General features: G+C 32.9%; 1 protein-coding gene across 3 annotated transcripts in view; it reads right to left on the bottom strand.

The window, feature by feature from the left end:
• Positions 1-17,937: 17,937 nt before the first annotated feature.
• TRHDE (thyrotropin releasing hormone degrading enzyme) overlaps positions 17,938-22,393 on the bottom strand; it is a 336,531-nt gene continuing 332,075 nt past the window's right edge. For all 3 annotated transcript variants that reach the window (XM_015598568.2, XM_025041040.1, XM_006923754.3), the window contains one exon: positions 17,938-20,719. In XM_015598568.2, the coding sequence (XP_015454054.2) occupies positions 20,576-20,719 (144 nt within the window). In that variant the 3' untranslated portion in view covers positions 17,938-20,575. The remainder of the gene's footprint in view (positions 20,720-22,393) is intronic.

The raw sequence follows: 22,393 nt of genomic DNA, 5'->3' as shown, positions 1-22,393 counted from the left end.
GTGAATCGGAACGGTCTTGCCCTCCATGAGTTGACATTCTAGTAGAGAGACAAATGGATAAATAGATCATTTCTATGTAGTGTGGAAAGTATAATCATTAAAGTGTGATGCAGTGAAATGAAAGAACAAAGAAAAGGTAAATAACCACTTGATAGAGCACCCATCACATAATATTTTAAATAGGTGCACTATCGTGATTTGCCACTTAAATTTTATCCATGCATTCTAAACTGAAACCACAAAATTACCAAATTCCTTCCTGAATAACTGCCAGTCAGATGTGAAAAGTTTAATAATAGCTAACTTTTATTTATTGTTTACTATATGACAGTCATTGTGAGTTTTTGTGTGTATTAGTTCTGTTGATCTTCCCAATTCCCTATGTTAGGTGCCATTTTACAGATGAGAAATTCATTTCACAAATGAGGAAACTAAAGCATGAGAAGCAAGATGACTTTCTCAAGGTCACAGAGCTAGAAAGTAGAACTAAAACACTGACCATCTGATTCCAGATACCCAGTTCTCAAATGCTGCACTCCACTGCTCTCTAATGCTAGAAACTGCAGCAAAGTTAAAAGAAAAAAAAAAAAAAAATGGCTTGAATCTCAACTATAGTAGTAATTAGTTTTGTGATCTGAGGCAAGATTCTTAATTTCTCAACTTTCAACTTTTCAGTATAAAACACAAATAATTAAGTTTTTCCTCTTGTAGCAGTTTTCAATGTGATTCTAAAATTCTTTGATTTTGAGAGGGGTCTACGTTCTTACATCTATGTTCTGCAACTGATCAACAGAATTTAATAGAGGTGACATTGTGCCAGTTTCTAGGCTTGTCTCTTTGGATGTTCTCTCTTGGAACCTTGCTTTCATGTGTGAAGAATCCAAGGGAAATGTTATATGCAGATGTGCAGGCCAACAGCCTAGGTAGGGTTCTAGCCAATACAAACCTTAGAGATGTAAAGGAAGAAACATTTTAGATGACTCTGGGCACAGCCACTGTATGACTGCAACTGCATGAGAGAACTTGGGTAAGAATCACCTACACCCAGTTCGCTCCCAGAGCCATGAGAGATAATGAATAATTATTAGGTTGCTTTAAGTCACTAAGTTTTAGGGTAATTTGGTACGTAGCAATCGATAAGAGAAACCATTCTCTACTTTGTCAATGTTATTGGGACAAGTGTGAAAGTCCTCGGTATATTATAAACTATTATACAAGTGTAAAGAACCACTAGTCTATACTGAGTATGCATAAGCAGATGGCACTATATAGAATAATATAAAATCACAGAAATCTCAATGTTCAATACCAAGAGTTAATAAATTTATTTAAATCCAGTGTGTATTCTTTGAGTGTCTATGCATACCTAACAGCAAATTAGGTTCCATAAAGATATAAAAACAACAAGGGTAAGAATATTCCATGCATTCTGAGTATACTTAAAATATCTTAAACCTAAACAACAAAGAAACTATTTTATTTAGCATCTAAATTTCTCAGAAACATTGTTTTATTCCCTAAAGCATTGTTCACTTGATAGAAAGTTGGTGCTGAATCAGGAAAATCTGGGTTTCAATCTTTCCTTTAATATTTCTTTCAGTGCATAGAAAACATGTCTGGGTGAAAAGTTTCAATTTGTAAAATGAGAGCAATAATATCTAACTTGCAGAAGTTTGGGTAGGATTAAATAATACAATGTATTCTAAGAGCTTAGTGCATAGAATTAGATGAATAATGAATAGCTTCCATTGTAATTGACCTTTCTAGACTTGTTCTCTATTGCAAATTTGCAGTGAAAAAGTCCTAGGTATCTGTCATCGTAGTTCAGAAAGGTGGCTATCAGGTTTTCCTGTGTTCAATTCTTAGGTAATAGGCCGTATTTGTTCTTTAATTATTTCTAACTCTTCTCTATTGAATCACACATGCATCAACAAATACTGTTGATTTTAGCTTTTTAAAGTACCCAGTGCCCTTCACGACCTCCATTAGTACCAATCTGGCCAAGTCGCCGTCATCTCTCACATGAATTATTTGCACTAATCTCCTGTATTAGTTTCCTAGGACTTGCATTTAAAAAATGCCACAAACAGGATAGTTTAAACAACGAAAATTTGTTCTCTCATGTTATGAAGGCCAAAAGCCCAAAATCAAGGTATCATCGGGGCCACGTTCCATCTGAAGGCTCTGGGAGAAAATCTAGATTCTCACCAGTTCCTAGCTTCTTGTGGTTGCTGACAATCTGTGGGCACTCATTAATTGTGGCACCATAACTCCAATCTCTGTCTGTGTCTTCACACGGCCTTCTCTCCATGTGTGTCCAAATTAATCTCTTGAATTAGAGATTGCTTTAATCCAGTATAACTTCTTCCTAACTTGATTACAACTGCCAAGATTCTATTTTCAAATTAGGTGATACCCACGGGTATCAGGGTATTAGGACTTCGACATATCTTCTGGGGAACACGATTCGACCCATAACGTTTCTCATCTGCTCTCCCTGCTTTACCCTTGATTCCTTTAAACTATGCCGTCACCGCAGCCAGAATGTTTCCCATGTCAGATTATGTCCCATCTCTGCTCAAACCCTCCAATAATGCTCCATTTTACTCGAAATATTTTTTTTTTTTAAATCTAAGTCCTGAAAGAGAACAAAAAAGTCTATCATGATCTCCCCATACCTCCCTGTGCTACACCCTCCCAAGAGCCATTTCTCAGAACTCCTGTCCCTGGGATTCATTCCACTCTAGCTACATCGGGCCTCCTGTCCATTCTACAGCTTCTAACTCAGTGTTCCCTATTTATGGAATTTTCTTCAGCTCCTATAGCCTTATTGTTTGCTCCCTTTCTTCCTTCAGATTTCTGCTGAAATGTCACCTTTGCAAAGAAGCCTTTCCTGATAACTTTACAGAAATTAAAATTCTCCTCTACCTTACATTACTAAGCATCAGTATCTTGGTTTGTATTTCTTTATAGATAGCACATGTCTCTAAAGGCCATTTTATATATTTATTTGTTTAGTATCTGATTCCATTCCCCCTACCACACATACAATAATGTAAGTTCCAAAGAGGCAGACACTTTGTTTTGTTTACTCCTTACCTCAAGTGCTAGAACAGTGTCCAAACAATTATAGAATATTCAATAGTGATGCAAGTGGTACTTGTTCATAAAAACGCAAGTTGTTTTTGGTGGAGATTTGGTTGATTATTGTCCTGTAAATATTGACCAGTTTGACAGTTTTTCACCTAAGAAAATTTATATTAGCATTCCTGATAACCTTATATATGTGTGGTTCTTTGAGTTCCTTTGAACAGCTAGTAACATCTTATTAGTTTCCTCATAAATTATCTTTTAGCAATATCCACATTGATAAGTTTTATGGAAGGAGATGGATGCGAAATGACTTTCGAAGAGAATGTAGGTATGTACTGGAAGAGAAGGGGGGACATGACGTGTGGGGACTTACAAGGCAAAGAAGGTAATTAGGACTTATGTATATTATTTTCCATTAACACAATTTTCAAAAAGGTAAAATTATGACTCTCATAAAAATATAAAATAACACAAGTCAATAATTTTATTTAACTCTTTAATTAACGAGGGAACTAGTAAGATAAAAAGGCAGTAGAATTAATCTTTATTTATCTAATTATTCTTGAAAGCACCATAAACAGGAATTTTTTGCATTGCTACAGATAAGAAACATCACTGATGTATTGTCATCAGCCCTCTAGACGTTAATCATTATCTCTATAAAGGTGCAAAACACAGCAGCCAAGAACAATCAAAGGCACACAGTCCAAAAATAAAATAATCCCTAAAAAGTCCCTGAGATAATATTCAACATTCCATTGAAAAGACATCTGGTAATCTCCAAACTATTTCAGAATTTTTATAAAAATACTAAAAAAGTTATGTAAGGTATAAAGGCACACATATATCTGAAAGTTATGAATATTTGCTTGATTAGATGAAATAATATCTTTCACTAGCCCAGGTGGTGAAAGATGTTATTGCAAGGCAAGTTAGGATTTTATATAACAGTTATGGAAAATCACTAAATTCCCAAGCAGAAAAGTAATTTGACGAAAATAATGTTTGAAAAGAGTCATTTTAGCAGAGGTGTGTAGGATGGAAACTTAGAGCTGGAGGAGAAGCGGAGAGAAGACAAGAAGCAAGGATACACTTAGAAATGTTCCATAGGGAGTTAACCCTGGTTTAGGCCTGGGTGATGCAAATGATCCTGAAAAGATTGGATAGAGAGCACTGGGCTCTGGGATGGCAAAAGTAACTGATTAAGTTGGCCAGGAGGGAGTCATCTCCCTTGGAATTTTTCAGAGGATACCTGATTGTGAGAGTCTTTGTATTTCTCAAGTGTATACTTGCTAACATTTGACAGTTTATTTCTCAGCATTTGTATTACTTTTTGACAGCATACTAATAAGTGACTTTTCTTTTGAATTCAAAATACTGCATTCACTTTTTTTTTGAGCCTCAACTTTTGTATGGTTTTTCTTGTTTGAAATGTTTTCTCTCTAAAATGTTTTTCTCCTCTATCATTTGAAAAAGGCATACATCTATAAAATTTTCAAGTTCATCTACTCCACTTCTATAAAAACATTTATGATGTCCTTGCCATGATGGGTGGTATTTAGATATCAAATCTAGTATTATTTACCAATACATCACTAATATTTATTTAATGCATTATTTAAATGCAGTATTGAATGCTAATTAAATCTCTTACAGTAATTATAATAAGCTTAGAGAAATCCAATTCTCTTTCTATAAGCTTTTCCCCTCAATTTTACTGAGATATAATTGACATATAACAGTGTGTAAGTTTAAAGTACGCGATGTGATGATTGACACAAGTATATATTGCAAAATATAAAAATCAATAGCTCAATTATATTTTGTGTATGAGAGTTTTACTGGATTTTACTCAGTTTGTAAAATATAAGAAAAGTATCATGTCTATTCAATATTATTCAAAGTGAAGCAAATCATTCAGGTCATTTAAATCTATAACAACACATGTTTAAAGTGGTTAAGTTGTATACTGATTTCAGGAAAACCAAATACCAGGGAACGCTCTCATCATAATTGCAGCTAAACAACTGAAGTTCAAGCCATGCTTCTTATCTTTGATTTGAGTATGCTTTCTTCGTTCACTTGGATTTTGTAGAAATTAAACAGTGGTATTTTAAGAAATGCCCTTTTTGTAGCTTGACATATTCTAAGCAAACATATGCACTCTAAAAATGCACATCCAAAGTTAACCTTTCGAAAATTCAAACTGTACTAAGGACATCATAAATGATTCACTAGTGACAGACATATAGGTAATTTTTATGACCCGAGCCATGAATCGTTCTCTAGTTCTTGATTCAAGTGACTACTTTTCTCTATATTGAGCCGTGAGTTTCAAAAATAAGCCTTCTGCTGATAAGGAGATTTACAGAGAACAAAAAAGCTTGAGTCAACTATTTATCTGGGACCGAATTCTGTGAACTAAGCTTAGTTCAAGCAAGAGGTTTTCTAAGCAGTTCATTTATTTTAATAAGGTACAAGCATTTTGGAGTTACACTGTAGCTTATGTGCACAGTGCACTGACAGAAGAGGAGGGGAAAGGCCTGGAGGTAACATTTCATGCATTCTTAGAGATAAGAATTGAGCACCTGCTAGAAGCAAAGCTCCATGTCAGATGCTCCGGGGATACACAGACCTAGCATACAAGGAGCTTCTACCTATTATAGAGAGAATAAAACAAGTGCACAGATCATTATGTCATGACAAATTATAATATAAGGCAGAATATTATAAATACAATAGGAAGGGTATAAAAGAAAACTTTTTTTTTAGAAATTCCAGATAAAGTACGTTGGTTTTTTAGGGGAATGAGAAAGACCTCATGGCATTTGAACAGAAGAGTGTTTCTCAAACTTCTGCATGCATAAAAGATGCCTGGGGAGATTGTTAAAATTTAGCTTTCTAGACCATCCCTAGAGATTCTGATTTATATAGTCAGTTTGCATTTCTAACCAGCACCCCAGGTGATTGCTATAGAAATGGCCCAAGTATCCTGCTTATGATCACATGGTTAGAGTCTTAAAAGATAAACAACATTGAAAAGGCAGTGATAAAAGGAGAAAGTATTCAGATTAAAGGGGTGATAGAATAAGTAAGGAGATAAAAAGTTTTGATGTATAATCTGATCTCCCTGGGGGCTTTGGAATCCCTTCTCACATCCCAATTAGCCTATTAAAATAAAAGCATTTTTCCAATGAGTAGTTCTAGAAAATAGAGAGGCTTAGAGTTCAGTAACAGAACAGATTTAATATCACCGCCCCAAACATACTCCTAAACTGCTCCAAAGTTGATGAAGAGTATATAAAGTTTCAATAAGAGGTTCTCACATTATCTTGTGAGCTCATTTAAACAGCTACAGAACTCCCTAAGGAAAGACATCACAGGAGACTCACAAGGGAGCTCAGCAAAGTGATAAGCTCTTTTTGGAACAGCATGCAGATACTGGTTTCCTGTGGGCCTGCTCTGAATTACTGCCCCGTTTTGTCGGCGCCAGGATGGCTCAGCTTATCCCTACAATCAATGGGCAGAGACCTGTGCCAATGATTGTCACAGTGAGGAAGGTGTGTGGAGGAGTCAACTATCTTTCTCCTGTATCCAACTGCACGTGGTTGAGAGTTCCCCAAGTCCTATTTCTTTAGACAGAAGCTCAGATTCCCTTATTTACATTTTACTCTCATTCACATCCTTACTTTACATATTATGGATCCTCACACAACTTTCTACTGCAGAAAATATTGATTCAAAAACTAGAGGGTTCTTCAGGTGAAATTTGAAATTGGCCTCCTTCCACAGGGAGAGGGAGAGACTGAAGAGGCAGACCACTCCAGAACAAGCAAGGAGACTTACTTACAAAGTTTTGTCTTGGGTGCCACAAGACAGACAGATCTCTGTACCTGCCTGCCAGAATCTTAAGAGTTTATATAGAGACTTTAACTGAATTTAGTCACATATTCAGTCCAGATGATCTCAACAACACTTTACTCTCTTGAGGCTACATCCTTGGAAAAGTTCCTACTGTGGGATGGTGGACAGAATGTACATTCCAAGAATAGAAGGGTATGAAGAGCCTTCAACTGCCTGGGTCCAGTTTGCAGGTCAACCAGTATTTATGTCCTCTTGGTGACCTCCTCCAATAGAAAAGGAACCTAGCACTCCTTATCTGTGTTGGCTTATAGCTAAAGCAGCAGAGACAGGGCCTAGGACTCAAGAAAAAACAAGATAGATAAGAATTTTCGAAATGCCTGTCACTCAAAATGCTTGCAGAAGAGGCAGGAACACTATGGCTAAAACATGTATAACATGAAATGAGAACCAAGAAATAAATAGTATGTCCAAGACAAACTGAAAAATCCTGAATGTTAGGACAAGGGACTTTTTTCAGCAGACCAAAGTGAATCATTACACATAATTCAAATGGGCTGTAGAAAGTTTGAACCATATACAGGGCATGGAAAAATTGGCTAAAGGCAAGACAAAAACATGAGAAAATCTAAACAGATTCATAGAGTTAAGATTATTCTTATACAGTCAAACCCTACCCCCTCCCCCACCCCAAATGTCCCACGTTGATCTACGGAAGAAATGCATTTACAGCATTTATTCCAATTTGCAATTTCGGAAATAATGAAATGGAAGCCTAAAGGATTATACATATATTTGTTTATTTCCTTTCCTGCAATATACTGTTACCACACACAATTTTAAGAAGACGTTTTGTTCTGTATCTTAGTTTCTTCCCATAATAATCACTACTTCTGAAAAATAGTCCTCAGAATAGAAATAGTTTGTTTTCATCAGATCAGACAGAATTAACTTGAATTTAGTCAGAGACTTTCTCTAACTTAGATGAATAAAAAGAATGGCTAGGAGAGATCCTGAAAGTCTTATTGAACTTTTTCCTGTGTCATTAATAGTCCTTTTACATCCCTATACCCCATGCCTTTTTTCCCCCACCATTGAAACCATAGGATACTCAGTAAAATTCCTTCAACTCCATTCGCTCCACAGTCTTTTCTGAGTTCAGTTCACACACTTTCTCTTTTCTCAAAAGGGAACTAAAAACGTGTATTTCATGTTTTTTAGATTCTTTTATGATATTCTGTTTTATCCATAATTGCCATTTGTCCAATCACAAATTTTTCTTCTAGGTAAAGATCTATGCCTTATATTACTTTAATATAAACACGGCATATAATATAGGGTTTGAGCACACAGTAGGTCAACAAAAATTCACCATGCATTAGCTCCATAGTGATTGTAACTTAGACCTTTAACTTTCAGTAAGATTATAAAGCATAGTAGAGGCATGTGAGCCAGATGATTATATAGTTTCATGTCACGTTCATTTCATACTAAAATCTTAAGGAACAAAAAAATTAACATAATTTTCCCAGTTCAATCTATGATCTTATAAGAAATTTCAAAGCTGTCAGTGGCATCATTTTTTTTTTGATAGATTTATGTTTTGAGGTAATAAAGTAATACTGAGAATGTTTTCTATATGAAGATAATCTGAAAAGGCGGCGCACGTGCAAAATCCAGTATATGTAAAGTTCGTAGAATATTAAATGGAAAGTGTACTTTGTTATCACAGAATCTCTGTTAAAAGTGGACAAAAACTCTTTAAAGAGATAATATAGACATTTTTTTAAAAAAAATATACTTCTTGTTTAGTTCAGTTCTTCAACTAAAATTTCCTTCTGCCTTGTGCATTTTACAAACTTTTGGCAACTTTAGTGTTGAAAAGCCAAGGTACATTCATAATTGCACTACAGTAACATGCATTTATCATTGGCAAAGATTTCATACTATAAATGAATTACTGTAATGGATGTGTCGTGAAATAGCATCTTATTATCCTCCTCTTCTACTTTCTCCACCAAGCAGGTCAAAGTCGATAACAAGTGTTCCTCTAAAGCGATATTTTTGAACAAATTAAAGGAATGAAGTGAGTTTTAAAGCTTTAGCTTTGCAATACTTTAAAATGATCAAGACTTTTTATTCTAGTTATGCCTCTAAATTCCCCAAACATTTCTTGCTCTGTGCTGTTTTTGCTCATACTAGAAAGTCATTGGTTTCTATACTGGCATTTAGGTCGTTCTCAATCAAGAAAATGGGATTGAGAATTTATTATATTTGAAGTTGCTGTCAAGAAACGGAAAGATTATAATATTTTCAATTGATTTTATTCGGTTGTGTTTGAAAACAGAGAGAGAAAAAATCGACCCAACTCCTCTTCATAAACCTTTAGCAAGATATTAGAGTAAAAACATTTCTTGACTATATAGTATGTTGATAGCTGCCATTTCAATGTTCTTGAGGTGGGTAAAATGAAGTTATCAGAAACATAGAAGTGTAGAGTTCTGTTGCCATCTTATTTTAGCTCCTTTAATGACCCCCTGGAGGAAGCAGCACATAGTCTGTAAGGAGAGAAGTGCTCCCCAATGAGTCTCACACAGATGTAGACTAACCGCTTGCTCTACACATATAACCAAATAAGAAAACAGTGGCAGGTACCAGATCTTCTGGCACAATGATATCAGCAAAACAAAACAAAACAAAAAAAAGTTCCATCTTATAATTTGAATGGAGACAAAGATGACATGCTACTCATATATGAGAGAAGTTGTTACAATGGATGACAAGGTCAGAATTCCAAAATTCTTACATGACAAAATTTAACAAGAACAAAAATATCAATTTGTCTCAGGTCCAAGACACTGCCAATATCTAATTGTGATTTCCTTTAGCGTTATCAACCTTTGAGCCTTTATTTGATCAACTAAAAACTTTCTGGATTAAGATGATCTTAATAAGGAGACTGCAAATTTTGGCACCTAAGTCATAACAAATGATACTTTGCTTGATTCTTTCAATTTGGTCATTCTGTACAAAAGCTATATTATGAAATCAAACCTCTTGAATGATGGTAAAAGTTATGGTAAGTTAAGCACCTATAGTCAAATAAAATGAAATATTTGTATACAAACTTCAGGCAAAGCATTTGCCTTCATTCAAATTAAGTAGCTGAGAATGACTGGAAACTTGAGACATAGGGACCCTTATTTTAAAATGTAGTTTTGACAAAACAAGCAGGTATCATCCTCAACATTAGAGTTCCTATGATTTGTTACTAACCAGAAAGAACAACTTGATTTTTTCCAGTTATATTTAACCAAATTAAATTTTGATATTTCTTTTTTCACTCAAGAGAATACCTTTTGAATCTCCTTTGACAGTTCTAGAAACTCATGTCCCTTTCTATTGAACCAAAATAATAGTATCACATTTTAGTCTAAATTTCTCCTCTAAATCACCAGGTATTTTCTCATATACAACAAGATAAAAATTTTGAAACTAGCATATTGAATAAGTTTAGCCTAAAAGACTGAAAAATGATTTTAATTGGGATTGTAATTTTATCTGTTTTCCATGTGGAAATATAATTGGTTAAAGATTTCATCATCTGTTCTCAACTCTCCTCGCCCTCCTCCTCTCTTCAGAACACACACACACATTCTCTCTCTCTCGCTCGCTCGCTCACTCGTTCACTCTTTCTCTCTCTCTCTTAAAACATCTAAACAGTAGCCACTTCTTGCTCTTCATAGGCAATAGGAACAGGATTAAAATTAATATTTATTTTTGAGCTTGTCTTTATTACATGAAACATTCTACTTATTTCACTCAATTACTGTCATTCAAATATCACTGGAAAATATTGAGGTGCTCCAAGTTCCCAAACAGTTACTTGTATAATATATCCCTGATGTATTTAAATTGTCTTTAGTCCTGTAATCACCTGTTACACCTTTGCAAATCCTGTCTTCTGAAGTCCACCATCTTTAATATGGCTAGCCTACTTTCCAGTCCCTTTTTTGTGATAAATTTTGGTATCTGTCTACCTAGTAATATTGTATTGCAGCCATTCCTATTAAGATTTAGCTTTAGGACTTCTACATAGATCTTTGCTCATTAAGCAGTTCCCTCTTTCACTTTACCCGGCAGGCAGTTGTTGGAGTTCTTGGGTAGACCTGAATTTGTCATAGATGTCTCAGTGAAGTTAGTCATTGTACGAATTCTGATAACTTAATAAAAAGCTACTAATTTGGAAGGTCTTACTCTATAGCAAAATTTCCTTTCTGCATAAAAATGGGTTCAATATTAAATCAGATGAAGAAGATTACATATAGGGTGAAAGATGAAGAATGAAAAAATAGCAAAAGTAGGGTAGAGAGAATTAGTTTTTGTTTGTTTTTGTCAGGTATGACTCAAGTATTCTCCAGTTAAATGATTCCTCCTCTATCAGCTTACTAAAGTGTTCCAGAATTGACACTGTTTCTAGTTCCCTTTTTAGTTAAAAAAAAATTGTTTAGATTCTGAAATCTCTAATTAACTAAAGATTTTAGGAAAGAGAAGGAAATTTTAAAGACCCAGGGGATGTCAAGAACTAAAGGAATGATGGATGTGCACAAAGACTCAAGAACACAACCAGCAGTTTCAATGTGCCCAGGTGCCCTTTGGGCCTTGTTTGACGATCCCAAAAACACATGTTGTTTTCTATTATGCACAATGATATAGAAACCACTCAAAATCTTCACTACTCTTTTTGCAATGTCAAATAAAAATATAGTGTCTGTTGCTGAAAAAGTCCCAGTGCTCAGCTGGCAGGTCACAATAAGAGAGAGAAAGAGAAGGAAGCAGAGAAAACGAAACTGGAAAATAGAAAAAAAAAAAAAAGAATAATATTTAGATTTAATAGTTTATAATAATAGTTAGTACTGTGTTTATCTCCCTGATGTAACGATTTTAACCCATGTATCAGTCCTGATCTCCAATTTCAGGCACTTGCAAAACAAGCAGCAGAAAAAATTGTTCTATTTCTCAGAGCAAAGGTGCAATAATTTCATGGAACATCCTGCAAATGGGCCCCTCCTTCATTTCAAAAAAATAAAATAGAAGTTGAAAATTATTATTGTTGATAATAGTACATATGGATAGTCATACTCATTATTACTATAGAGAAAAGAATGTAAGACAGAATGAGTGAAGGGAGAATGTCAGTGTCAATGTCACAGGGGAAATGAGGTATCTTCGTGGTGGCTCGGAACCACTTAGCTTTCTGCACTGCGGCAGTGACATGTCAGAGCAGTAAGGTCAGTTGTTTAAACTTCTTGTTCACTTTTTACTGTTCAGCTAATTGAGAACTTATTTTTTAATTCTGTATTTGGTGAAGAATGGGAAAAAATAGTAAGAACTTCTTAGATATCTGAAAACTTGGCACTTTCGGTAACATTTTGTAACTCTCGCTTAAATTACTTAATGCTTAATTTGTTATCTCCTGTCCAGGGATTTTAACCCTGACTTCATATACTTCATATTAGAATCATCTAGGGGCTTTAAGAAATGCTGATGCTGATGCCCCACACCAGAGATTCTTCTTTCATTGGATTGGAGTGTGACCCAGGCATCGGTATATTTTAAAAGCTACCTAGGGGAGCCTAATGTAAGGTTAGGGCAGAACCACTGTGCCTACCCAATGTTTCTGAAAGTGTGGTCTAGATGAATTATCTCTACTAGAATCACCAAAAATCCTTGTTTAAAATGTGGAAGACCATATCCCACCCAATGCCTATTAAGACAATCTCTAGGGTTCGGAGCCAGGCAGAATGGCTTCTTAATTAGCTCCCTCTTGATTTTTTGAGAGAATTCCTGTGATCATGTCTGTATAATTTGATGATCCATTTGACATGCTCTTTAGATAAAGACTTTGCCCACACTCTACTCCTCTAATTTATATTTTGTGACAGCCATTTTTCTGACATATGACTGTTTTGCAGCACAATTAGGATTTGGACAATGAAATAAATAAACTATATATGGATATAAGGTATATCTGTATATATGGTATATCTATACATATGTATGTGTGTCTATACATACATATACATCTATATGTATACATACATATATCTATATATATATATACATCTATATATCTTCAGTATATGTGTATCTGTATATATACACTTACATATAGACACTGGTTCTAATACCAATAGGAGAATTCTTGATTTTGGCTTGGAAGGCCTTCCATTTCTTATCCTCATGATCATGGCAGAGGAGGATTTCCTATGGCCATATAAAGTATTATGGTTAAGGCTTAAATGTGTGGCTATGCAGAGTCAGGTTCTAATGTTCTCTGAACAATCGTTAGAAAGAGAAAAATGCAGAGACATTGAAAAATATATTTTGAGTACTACTTATGAGCCCTAATTATATATATTTTATAGTCCTGTTGTTATAGAAAACTGTTCTTGAAATTCAAGGATCCTCAGTCTGTCGAAAGCAGAAAACCTATTAAAAAGCAATCTAAAATGCATTTCAGGTGAAATCACTTTTACTAAAGTGCAGATCATTTCATTTATTCTAAAGGCATATAATTAGAAAGGAGACCGAATTGGTATTCTTTCTTTTCACAATATAGCACAAATACATACTTCTTTGTTGTAGCTTCGGCATGTGTATAGGTTTTTAAAAGTCCATGTCAGAAAAGAAAATGATTTTTTTTTTCTCTTTTCATGGACCTCTACAGTGTATCTACTCAGAATTTTTTAAAGGGGCTCTCAAGTGAAAACAGAAGCATAATCAAAAACCAAAAGGTATTATTTATCTTGGCCTTATCTGCACGTGTCAGAAAATTAAAACAGTGATGAATTATACATTACTGTAAAAATTTTATTATCAGAGGCAAAATTCAAATTTGTTCTGCTTAAAATACAGGAGACAAATTTTTTCATTTAGAAAAATCCATTTTGTTAGTGCTTGCTTATAATGAAATAAAAATTTCATGTTGTATACATACTGTTTCAATTTTTACTGAATCGTTTTAAAGGCATACCATAGAAAACATCTGCTAAACTAACAAAAAGTTATTTATTTGGTAAATGCTTTCATAACTTGTATTTACTAAAAGAAGTTACATTTTTATTTCTAAATCATAAAATATTAGAAAGGAAAAAATTGCTTCCATTTGGTATATTTTAAATAAGTCTGTTCAACTGGGGAATGGTTTTAGGAAAATAAACTTTGTTGGTGAATAAATCCAAGTTCATTAGAAATAGTCCACATAATATTTTTAAAAGATTATCTGATGGACACAATGGTGTCCAGAAAGCCAATTATAAAAGCTCAAAGGCAGAATTTCTCTTCCTGCTTGGAGTATCTGGACAGTGCATAAGCTTCATAGTCCTAATGTGTTTTAATTTGTTTTCAATGACTATCAGAACATAAAGAGACTAAAAGATAGAAAAGAAAACGTCAAGTATATACACATATAGCAATGCACAAGTAGCATTAAAAAATGTGAGATTACTATTATACAATATTTTAAAAGATAGGAGAAATTCATTTGAAAAATGTTTAGGACTTGAAAAATGACAGATAATAAACCTATTTTAAATGAAACTGAATAACAAAAAATAATAATAAATGTTCTCACCAGTAGGTCATAAATTATGTGAAGGTGGGAACACAATAACGTATGAGAGCAAGGATAATACTGTGAACTACAAGGAGTTAAAAGAATTGTTACTGAATGATTAACATAGAAAATAAATGTACTGCACATTTAAGGCAGACGTTCTTAACTCCACTGTAATATTTGCTATAAAACAATTCACTCTTTCATTTACTTACACAACATAATAAAAATGTGTGCTATTAGAAGCAAGTTGACCTGTGCAGAGCTAGGTCAAAGCAGTTATCTTAAACTGTATCTACACACAGCAGGCCAATGGAAATGTAACTTGAAGTAAATTAAGCAGCTGCCGTCCATCTTTAGTTCTAAGCAGAAAGGGAGAAATGCTTCTCTGACCTCATCACTAAGCGAAATTCTCGCCAGACTAACAGGTCTCCTCCATATGCAGATCAGAGGTTTAACCTTATTTTCGGTCCACTGGTGAAGAGCTTTGCAATGCAGCCTGTCTTTTTATTTATTTTTATGGCTTGTTGGCTGAAGTATCTGTTAATTACCTATTATAGCTTAAAACGCACTACACAGCACTCTAATGTAAAACATCCTGATGAAAACTTTTATGGGCTATATGAAGTAATCTTGTTAAAAAATGAGTGGCAAACCAAAATGCACTAATTAACAATTCTCTCGAATGATGATGAGAAAGTGAGCTAAGTATCTATTCAAATCTTCTATAGAGACTGGTCTTTATGGATAATCATAATGTTTTCATTCATGTTCAAGGCAGATTAATGACTAATTTGAGTCATATAAGGCTTGGATATGCAGGGTTTTGAGTCCCAGCTAACACCTACCACCAGTTATATAAACTGATCACAACTCTTACTCTTGTCTCCTCATTGGTAAAAAGGATGATAACACTTTATTAGGTTTATCAAATGAGATAGTATCTATAAAATGCCTGACATTTAACAGACACTCAAAATTTTGTTCTTTTCCTATGTTCTAACTCACTTAACATTTATATAGCACAAAAAAAGTTAATTTAGATCAAAATAAATAATTGGTTAATTTTTCTCTTAGTTCATTAGTACATGAAACAGGAATGTCTAAAGGATAAAAATCTTCAATGTGCTATTCTTAAAATACTAAATACTCAAAATAAAACTTTTTAATATTCTATGTTTACAAAATTGGGATAAAATCATACCACCTATTGCTAGGGCCACTTGTGAACTATTTATTTAAAAAATAAATGCACATAATTACGTATATGCAGTATAGTTAAAATTATAACATGTATTTTCACCAATTGCTTAGTTTTAACATTTAAGACACTTTTAAAATTTCCTTTTCTAAACTTTGAAATAAAATTTTATAAAATAAAATTGAAAATAAAAGCTACTCGAGTATCTCTTGGTTAGACTTTTTTTTCTGAATATAAACCACATTAAACAAAATATTTTAATAAAATCTTTTCTTATTAATTCAAAGCAATTGAACTGAAGGTTACCCTTATATATTAAAATTTGGAATTCTAGAATATTTTACAGGAACATCTTTGTATTCTAAAGTTCACATATATTAAATTGAAAAATACATTATTGCCTAGGATAAGAATTGTTGAACCTTCTTTAAAAAGCATATGATTAATTTAAAATTAACATATTATGACTGTACAAATAGAATGTTAAAATTGTTTTGGAAAAGTTGAACATAAGTTACTTTTACATAAGTAAGTTAAATATTCTTACTGGAACTTAGTGATATTATTAAATACTCAAACAGCTTTTCTTAAAATAAATTTTATCCCAACTTATATTCCAATTATACAATTTAAACTAAGTGGTTTTATCATAGTTTCTAAATGTTACAAATTTCTGTGAAACATGACTAAGTGCTGTGAAACAAAACAATGAGAATTATACATAAAAGTTTTGAGAATTAGTGCATGAAAATAATTGCATAATATTATCTATATCTAAAAAGTATTTAGTTCCTCTTCTGTAGCATGTAATTATTTTTCATGTTGCTCTTATTCCTATTGGTTCATTATTTCCTTATGTTTGTTTCACTCATTGTTATATGAATTCCTTCAGGAATTATTTATCTCTGCTTATTTCTCAAAAGTGTTTTATGAACTAAAAGGTGCTGAATAAATATTGGTTTAATTAAATTGAATTCTGTCATTGTATAATTAGCAGAGTCAAATGATAATAATTCAGCTATGATCTGTGATAAAGAAAAAACATAGGTATGAGAATCTGAATTTCTTATTATATAAGCTTTTACTACTGCTTTAATAGCATATGTGTTTACCTTATCGGCGTTACTGAGAAAATCAATAGGACAATTAAATTTCTGACTTCCTAGAAAAAAAATCCTTAGTTTTTAATAGCCAGTAGATTTTAATTAAATGTATTATTGTAAACTTCTTTAGGAATAACTTTACTGCATCTAATTCAGTACTACTAATGCACAATTTGTTTTTTTTACAACTTAGCGTAGATTTATAAACATTTTACTGAATGTTATTTTCACTGATGTAGATGAACACCATTTCACCTGTGGTCTGACCATCTGGTACTACAGATAAAGTTTATCAGAGAAATTTGTGTGGAAAACAAATCAAATTATCAGTATTATAAGGTCACTTAAACAATGTTGACCAAAAGATAAAAAAATGAAACTATAATCAGTTAACTATATTTTTTATCCCACTATTTCTTTACTTATGCTGAACCAAGTGAACACTGATTAACACTTCATCGTTGTCTGACATCATGCAAATTAGAAATATAGACTTTAAAAAATAATATAATTATTGTAAATATGTGAACCAGTTGTTCACATATTTTGATACTTTTCCAGTGTTTGAAAAATCTCTACTGAAATAGATACAGATATTTCAAACATGTCTATTTTAGTTGTAAGAAGTCTATATTGAAAGGTTATTGTACCTGTTTCCAAAATAACAATGATATAATTTTAAATAGTTCATGTTGTTGCTCTGCACCTCAGTTTTCTCACCAGAATATCAGGGCTAATATAATATATTATGGTTTTGAAAGGAGTCAAATAAAATAGCATGTGTCAAAGCTCTTTGAAAATAAAGTACAATTTATAAATATATGGTATAATCTTAATACCCTTGTAAGATATTACTGTTATAATAGTTGTAAATTATACTACCATAAAATTCTCAGTTTCATGATGTAATTATCCAAGAAATAATATAAACAAAAGTGAGTTAAAGCTCCAGTGAAAATTAATATTGTTGGAACTCAAGAATAAACTTAGCTTTAGAGGCTGTGCTTGTATATTAAAAAAAAAAAAACTTCAAAGATTATAAGAAAATTTTAAGAGAAAAATGTATCAAAATGGGGGAAATCTTTATTTACAAGTTACCTAGAGAAATTTAATACCCAGTATGGTAAATAATTTAGTCCTTTATAATTGAAACCAAGTTTGGTGGGTGTACATAAATCGGCACAGTAAACTTTTAAGCCTAGATGTTGGACATTTTCGACAAATTGTTATTTCATGCATATATATGATTTGAAAAACAGACAAAGAAGAGAAAAAAGATAAAAACTCTATGTAGAAAATAGAATTTTATAACTACATTTTACAGAATATTCCAAGAGTATCATTGGTCATTTTATTATTTTGAAAATATTACTTATTTAAACAACTAAAAAACATTAAAGCCTGATATAATCTTCAATATTTGAAACGATAATTATTGAAAAATATGTAGAACAAAAATTACATCTCAATGCCATTGATACCACTTACACTGTTGAACAAATATTATATGAGGTATTGAACATTGCACATAATTATACACTTAGGATTCGACATTGTAGCTAAACCAGTTGTTCAAGGCCACTAAAATACTGAAAGAGGATTAAGATTATCAACAGTGGGGAGGAAAAAAAGAACTATAAAATCCCTTCTAACTCAACTCTGGAAATGGTGATTTCATTCAAAAGAATATCACAGCTACTAAGAATTTTCAGTAATTCACGACACAAAACAAGATGTCCACCTCTAGTTTCTTATCTTCTCTGTTACATGAATCCAATGGTGATATAGTACATGTTTTGGACTTGCACAGTAGTGTGATATTTATAGTTATTTCTCAGAACTTACCCCTTAAGGATTTTGTATATCTGATGAGTATTAATTGAATTTCATCACTTCTGATAAGTGAGATGACTCTTAGATTTTATATTATGCATTACTATGTCTTATTAACATCACATAGAGTATTTAAAATTTATGTGTTTTAATTAAATGAAGTGCTGAAAAATTTAGGTATAAGTAACAGATATTAACTGCTAAAAAAGATAAAATTCAATTATAGGTGATACTCATTATGTGGATTAGAAACTACAAACTTACAATAAATCTATGGCTCCAGTTTCAAAAATATCTATACCCTCTGTTCCCCGCCCCACACCCCATGCCTGTGTTCACTGACTATTAGAGTTAAAATATTTTCTTTCAGTGATTTGCATGAACATTTGGAGGAGTGGAAAACCTCGGGAAAATAGAAAGTGGTCCACAGACATTTGGCGTATTTCAGTAATTGTATTGGTATTTTATAATGATACTTAAAATATATCAATTTGGAACATCTAAGCAATGTTTGAAGAGCTAGCCTACTGGGTGAGAATACCATTTAAAAACATTTGTGTTACATAACACAAAGCATGAAAAAGGTTGTCAATACCAAAGAAAAATCTTTACTCAAGAAAAGCAACTTTTCATTTTAATGGGTGGCACAACTGGCATCAAAGGTCATTAAAAGCTAATAGACCCACTTGAGGTATGGTTGCTTAATGGAGGATTAGATTGACGTAGACACAAAATCAACACATGGTGAGAGTTTTTAACTCACTGGACAACCCAACATGAGGTGGAAAAACAAACAGGATAAAAAATAAATATTTTTGCAGCACTAACAATTATTAATTATGCACAATTGCTTTATGCAATAAGAACCTTAAAATGATGGCAGAATCTATATTTAGAATATGAGGCTGCCACTTAGAAGAATCAGAACAGTGTTCAATCTACACATAAATTTTGTTTGAATTCATTTTTATGTAGTAGAATAGATCATTTTTCAGGAAGTAGATGAAAAAATCCATAACAAGTTGAGAAATTTAGTCAGGAAATTGTCAGGAATGATAGTGTTGAGATTAATTCCTTTCAGCCTTTTCAAAGTTTGAGTAAGTTTATAAAAAGAAATAAATTTTCTTTGATCTGAAAAGATTCTTTGCAGAAGTGCAGTGTACAACATACTACATACATAGGGGGCTTCCCAGTGTACATACACATATGCATACACTATGCATATATGCCTTTTTAACATATACAGAGCTTTAACTCAAAGAAAATGAGTTAGCATCACAGTAATCATTGCAAGACAATCCAAGTGTTGATATAAGTGACTCTGGTCACTTAAAGGGCTATTTTACCTCTTACAATGCCCAAAACTAAGAATAGTATTCCCTTTTTTAGTTTTTCTTTTACTGCAACACTGATTGTCATAGATAATCTTTGTGCTTTTGCATAATGCCCATCCTGGATGTAACATATATCCACATACAACATTGGACATCTTAAATAAGCATGCTGGAATACAGGCAGGACCACACAACCATGCACAAAATATTCTGAATATGTTTTTCCAAACTGACTGCAACATCAACATGCACCACTATCGTATTTGGTCCTGTACAGCAAGGAATATACAGCTGAAGCAATCATGGCTAGTTTCATTTGCAAGAGTTTCTTTAGAGAAGAACACCCAGTAGAGAAACAAAACAGAATGAATGAAACAAACAATCGAAATCCCCCAAAACCAACAATTAAAAAAAAATTCCTCCCACACGTTAACACTGAAAATCTGGCAATTCTTCATGTAGTACATTTTCCTCATTCTACATAATGCAGGTCTTCTCAAAATTTTGAGATGAATTGTTTACGAAACACATATTAGTGTCTCAGAGCTTTTCCTAACCATTGGAAAAGCTCATCTTGGTAAAGCATTTTCCAGCGCACGTTGGCTTCAACGGTTTCCACAGCTCTTGAGAAAGAGGCAGCAGCTACTCCATCGTAGTTCTTCATGAAGTTCTTTAGCTGAAAATAGATATTTTTAAATGGTAAATATGAATGTCTTAACATGAACTAATGTCTAATATACGTAAACAAGATGCATTTGAAACAAAGTACCACAGTCACTATAGAAGGTATATTTAATATGTGGAGCAAACTTAGTAATGAAACCCAATATAATAGATTGTGTCCATTAAGTGTGATTTCTTTTGGAATTGAAAGGAAAAAAAGGTGGATATCAGAATTTAAACAGCTCCAAGTTCAGTTTTTATAAATAAATAGTAAAACAGACATATTTAATTTAACTTTTTATAATAAGCTGGTGGGATTGTGGCAACAATGAGTTCTCATTACAAAGCATACCCAATTGGGTGGTGGAGAAAAAAAAAAGTAATGATTATATAAAAACCAGATGATGAAATGACATGGCAATCACCTGAGTTACTAGACTCAAAAAGAATGAAGGAGAAACGTGGTCTTATTTAGGTAGAGAATTTGAGCACGTAACTAAAAGAAGTAATTTTTAAATTTTTGTCGTAATTTGTATAAATTTAAGATTTTCTCTAAAGAATGCTGAATCTTTATTTCAAGATTTAATAATAACAGTATTTCTCTCTGTTTGATATGTTTTAAGAAACTGGCAACCAGCAAATGATTGTGATGCTAATAGACAAATGTGAAAAATCAACCTGCAACATAGAAACATTATGTGGTGTAATTAGCCTGGGGTGTGATTCATCACATAGTGGGTGCCACATGGAAGATATGCCAGGAGAGAAATGTAGTGCATCAAGACTGGCTCAAGGACAAAGAGAATTGGAGAAGGGGAGGGGGTGTTTAAAGTGGAGTTAATTATACTTTTTGATTAATCTAAAAACTGGTTCATAGGTAGTTTACTTTGTTTATGACAGTGTTACTTTGATTACGTAATACTGATGAGTTTTCTCAAAGTTTATCTTCTACTTTCCTACAAACCTCTATGTCCTATGGCATCAGCAATGGCTAACTATATCTCAGAGCTATATCCTTTACAAGAGTTCAAAATCACTATGCTTTTATAACAAATACGTGAAATATCCAATGTATAACAAAGATTTATTGGTGCTATCCTTAAAACTAATTTGACATTTGACTGACACATACAAAAGAAAGAGGAAGATGAAAAGGGATTGGAATTTATCAAATAGCGCCAATATTTCAGGCAGTGTGCCATACACATATACCTGTAATATGTTCCCATATATACAAAAAAAGTCTAATGAAAACACTTGAATCATATTTTTAAACTTTAGCTGATATCCAATAATTCATTTGTTTTTATTTATTTATGTTCAGACTCATTCAGTCTATATCCCTTAAGCAACAAATAATACATTTTGATCGATGTTTTGAATGTTTCCATTTATTACAAAAATATATATATTACATTGTACATTTGTACATTGCATATGTTCATTATAGTGACATTATTTACATAATATATGTCAATCAGGGAAAAATGCACCTACTACTTAAAAAATATGTTCTGCTTTATTACATATTTTCATAGGCAGTCGCTGAATATGCAGATAGTGATAATGACCCTTTGGCAACTTTGATTCTGTGGGGCATGCTCTCGGCCTCTTGATGAGACATCAAGTCAACTGGAACACATGAAGTAAAACTCTAAGTCTTCCTCAAAGGCAAACTAGGGTTTGA

Source organism: Pteropus alecto, unplaced genomic scaffold (genome assembly GCF_000325575.1).
Source record: "Pteropus alecto unplaced genomic scaffold, ASM32557v1 scaffold76, whole genome shotgun sequence".
Lineage (NCBI taxonomy): Eukaryota > Metazoa > Chordata > Mammalia > Chiroptera > Pteropodidae > Pteropus > Pteropus alecto.
Note: the sequence above shows the minus strand (reverse complement) of the source record. Positions and strands in the feature narration are given on the sequence as shown.